The sequence below is a fragment of the Austrofundulus limnaeus genome, unplaced genomic scaffold (genome assembly GCF_001266775.1).
Source record: "Austrofundulus limnaeus strain Quisiro unplaced genomic scaffold, Austrofundulus_limnaeus-1.0 Scaffold1089, whole genome shotgun sequence".
Classification (NCBI taxonomy): Eukaryota; Metazoa; Chordata; class Actinopteri; order Cyprinodontiformes; family Rivulidae; genus Austrofundulus; species Austrofundulus limnaeus.
In genome coordinates this window covers 77,692-81,964 of record NW_013953491.1, presented here as the reverse complement: position 1 = coordinate 81,964, position 4,273 = coordinate 77,692, and the positions used below count along the sequence as shown (strand labels likewise).

Sequence of the window (4,273 nt, the reverse complement as noted above, 5' to 3'; positions counted from 1 at the left end):
AGCCTGTACAGCAACACCGAATTGGACGACTGGAGGTCCAAGACTAATTGCTGTAAGACCTGCTTCACTCCATCTGCTCTAAAGAAATCACTTATTGGTGCCTGACAGACATGTTTACATGATCGCTCTGCCTGCTGGGGGGGATACAAGAGAAAACTATAAACCCTGTAGACCGGGAGACAAATCTACTTAAAGGAGACAAAACTGCCTAAGTTTGATGCACCGTTAGTGTGAAAATTAGTCAAACTCGTCCAAATTAAAACATTATTTATTAAAGTTCATTTACCTGAAATCAGCCTTTTCAATAAAATACTTCCAACCCCCAAATCAGATTCAGTCAAACAGAAGACCCAATGAGTCATACAGGCTCTGATGCAAGCTTTGGATTCGTTTTATTTTATGCCCCAGAAATATGTGGCATCCCATAAACCTTGAGTCAAGGTATTCCAGGTTACATTGGCTGAGCTATAGAGAGTGAACCAGTATATATATATATATATATATAGTGTTGAAGTCTCCTCCTCCAGGGTGGGCATCTGTCCTCCCCCAAGATGGACGTCTGCCTCATTATAATGGTGTCTTCTTTCCATTTGCTCTCGGGCACCCCCTGGCAGCTTCTCGATTCACTTTCYTGAGACATAAATTTCTATTTTCCAGGGTCCGATTATTTGCATGAGTAAAACTAAGATCAACTTATATAAAGAAAATTAAACTCTTTAAGCTTATTTATTTTCCTTTTAGCATATTCACCTGTCATACATAGCTATGAGTGTGATCATACAAAACATTATTTAAAATTTGACCAAATCAAGTATATGCAAGAAACAAATATCTTGAGAWCTTTGTTTAAAACTCTGTAATTACTTTTGGAGTCAATTCTGTCTTTCTTTTACAACATGTCAGAAACCACTGGACTGATCCACTGAAACACTTTAGTTAACAATGGATGTACGTATGTCTACATCTTTTACTGCTGGATCAGGCACCATCAGAGTTTTCTGCTTGTATTTTACAGTGCTCATGTTTTCAGATTAATTTATCAATGTCTCTCTCTGCAGACCGCCGTGGGGCCTTCTGTAACAACAAGACCTGCAACGAYAATGAGTTCTGTGCAGAGTCGTATACTGGAGAAWACCAGTGCTTCTGTCGGGCCAACTTTGCCTGTGAAATCAGAAACAGTTATACTTATGGTACGACAGTGGAGACAACAACATGACATCAGGCCTGAACTGTTGGAAGGAAACTTCTAAGTGTGATTTTTCTCCCCAACATTGTGATCTTCAGGTCATCCACCGGTCTGCGTAAAGAACCAGGCTTCTCTGACTCTGTACAACTGTCTGCTGGTGGAAAACAACATTGACTACAAAGTCTTACACCTGAACGACCCGAACTGCAGAGGTCAACTGAATGAGACGGACAACACAGTGACCTTCACCTACACAAGTGACACCTGTAGAACACAGATCGTGGTGAGTGGTCCTCTTCAGATGTCCAAATGTCCTCCAGCTCACTGCTGAGCTTCTCTTCTGTTTTTGGGATCTTTTTGTGCTTCTGTCCTCAAATCTGACAGCTGTGTTTGAAACACATTTAGTAACAACATATTCATGTTTCACTTGGCAGGACAATGGCACAAGCATCATCTACAAAAACACCGTCATGAACCAGAACGTCACTGACGTCATCACTCGCCAMGATATGGTCATGATCGACTTTTCCTGCTACCAGACCCAGCCGGACCTCCTGACTACGACCTTCACCATCATCAATAAGTGAGTGTGGTTCTGACTGTCTTTGGTTCTGGTCCTCCTGTCCATAGGTATGTGAAAAATATAAATAAGGTAAACATCAGAGAAARGTTTGGACCCACATTTACAAGTTGTTCACAAACAATGCTTCTCAGATTGTTTTGTGACGTGCATTGGATCAAAATCATGACCGASTTTGTGATACGGAGAAACATTGTTTCATCATCCAAACGAATTGATGTAATGTCTTATTATGGTAAAGCTGCTGAGTTACCTCCACTAGAATCTCCGTTTCTACCTCCTAAGTGATGAACATTGTGACCCAAGTGTTTTTACTTCCCCTTGTTGTGTGGTCATTAATAAATGAATCTGAATCTCTGAATCTGTYTGTCTCCTCTGCAGTGATTATAAAGGGGTCGTTGTATCAGGACCTTGGACTTATACTCTGTTCATGAAGGCCTACATTGACGATGGTTGCACAACACTTGTGGACTCAGATACTCCAATAAAGCTGAACCAGCAGGTCTGGATGAAACTGAGCACTGAGGGTCTTGATGGAGACGTGGTTGTCCTGGTGACCGACCACTGCTGGGCAACTGATGATTCATCACCACTTGCAGCAAATAAACATGACCTGATTGTTGATGGGTGAGATTTTAACCAGAGATTTATTCATCAATGTGTTTTCTGATCTGATCTGATGATTGAACAAAGGGTGTTCCTGTTTGTGAGCAGCTGTCCTGCAGATCCAACGGTGGTGATGAAGGAAAATGGAAGAGAAACATTCAACAAGTTTGCCTTCAACATGTTTGAGTTCTCTGAAGGCTCAACTCAGATCTACCTGCACTGTGAAGTGCACCTGTGTGTGAAGAGCACCAACACATGTGAACCGGTACGTCTCACTGTCAAACACACCTCATGGAGGACATTTCYCTGAATCTGACTCACTCAGACTTTGTCTCTGTCYTTAAATTCCAGAACTGCCCCATAAACCGAAGACGCAGATCACTCAGGTCCAAACATGATTCTCCTGGTTTGATCAGCATGGGCTGGACTAGTTAGGTAAGACTGCTTTAGCTTCTGTTTATTCTGATATGTGTGTGTTTTATTTTAGCTCATTTTTTTGTACTAAATGTATTTAATGTAGAAATCTATCCCCCTGGCATACTTTAATTATTCTGTTTTTTTCTTCGTTCTTTCTATGTGTTTGTACTTGATCTTACATTTGTAAAGATTTTTCAATAATAAAAAAAAGCAGACTTAGCCAAAGTGCGGATCAAGGGCATAAGGAGGATGGGCCAAATACCACTTCAGAGAATTGGGATACATTACACAGTCAAACCTACGGAAGGTCGAGAGCGGACGTTTTCCATTTATAATTTTCCCCATAGTTTTCTCAAGATAATTAGTTAACTATGTTGTTATYGCAAAATAACAAGGACCGTTTTCTCAAGATAACGAGATGAATTTCATTTCTTGAATGCTTATGATCAGTTTCTCAGTGTTCTTGAAACATTGCCAACTSAAGCTGAAAATGTCAGACCGTGGACGCCCTGGCATTGATTAAAGCATTGATCACAGGCTGAAATGACAGTTTGTCTTGTACAGATAACTTTCATCAAGATTTCAAGAACAAAACCATAACTCATTATCCAGACAACACCATCAGGAAGTTAAGTCATTATCTCGAGCAAACGATCGTCGTTGTTTCGAGATAACGACATTTTTATGCATGAGAAAAAAATAAAATGCGAAAAATGTCCGCTCTCGTTTTCCGTACAAATCCTTCACAGAGAACGTGCATTTGAAGCAGTGTGAGYGTATTAGTAAATTTATCTCCTGTTGTCTTCTCAGGTGGTTTCCACGTTAACTGGACTGATTGGCAGGCTGCTGACCTCCATGATGACCCCTGACCTTTGAYTGTGATCAGATTGTGTTTTTCTTCTTATTGAATTGTAATGATTGTTAATCAGGGTGACAGTGATTCAGGGTGTTTTAAATTGTTTTCTTGTAGCTGTTATTTATWCAATCTATCCGTGTTTCAGGGTTATTTACGGTTTTGTTTTATGTTATTTATTTTCAGATCATGTTAAACTTTACCTGATTCATATTGTRTAGATTAGCAATCAGCTCTTTTAAATTTAAAACAATTCTGAAATAAGCTAAAATATTTATTTTATTCATGAATGYTATGGAAATTATTTTAAGCAGCATTAATAAAAAACAAAAACAAAACAGTTTGGTCTGTAGTTATTGCCGTCTCCTCGCATGAGGGGGACGGATCAGCTGATCTCTTCTTGCACAGCTTACATGTTTCTCGTAGGGGCTGTAACGCAAATGTGGAAACGTTGTTTCCAATGTGAACTCTGAACATCAAACCCCTCCTTTTCCCTTCCCCAGACTCAAGAAAAAAAACATTGGGCCTCATGCAAGAACATGTTCGTATTCTTCTCCTAAATTTCTCTTACTTTTGTTCGTACAAAGGGTTCGTACGAACATGTCACGTCAGATTCAACAAACTTTTCTAC

General features: G+C 39.8%; 1 protein-coding gene across 1 annotated transcript in view; it reads left to right on the top strand.

Annotated features, from left to right (window-relative positions):
• LOC106534089 (pancreatic secretory granule membrane major glycoprotein GP2) overlaps positions 1 to 3,974 on the top strand; it is a 6,684-nt gene extending 2,710 nt beyond the window's left edge. Inside the window, exons 8-14 of the mRNA XM_014030601.1 lie at positions 1,059 to 1,190; positions 1,285 to 1,469; positions 1,621 to 1,769; positions 2,148 to 2,393; positions 2,481 to 2,637; positions 2,724 to 2,807; positions 3,600 to 3,974. Coding sequence (XP_013886055.1) covers positions 1,059 to 1,190; positions 1,285 to 1,469; positions 1,621 to 1,769; positions 2,148 to 2,393; positions 2,481 to 2,637; positions 2,724 to 2,807 — 953 coding nt within the window. The 3' untranslated portion in view covers positions 3,600 to 3,974. The remainder of the gene's footprint in view (positions 1 to 1,058; positions 1,191 to 1,284; positions 1,470 to 1,620; positions 1,770 to 2,147; positions 2,394 to 2,480; positions 2,638 to 2,723; positions 2,808 to 3,599) is intronic.
• The last annotated feature ends 299 nt before the right edge of the window (positions 3,975 to 4,273 follow it).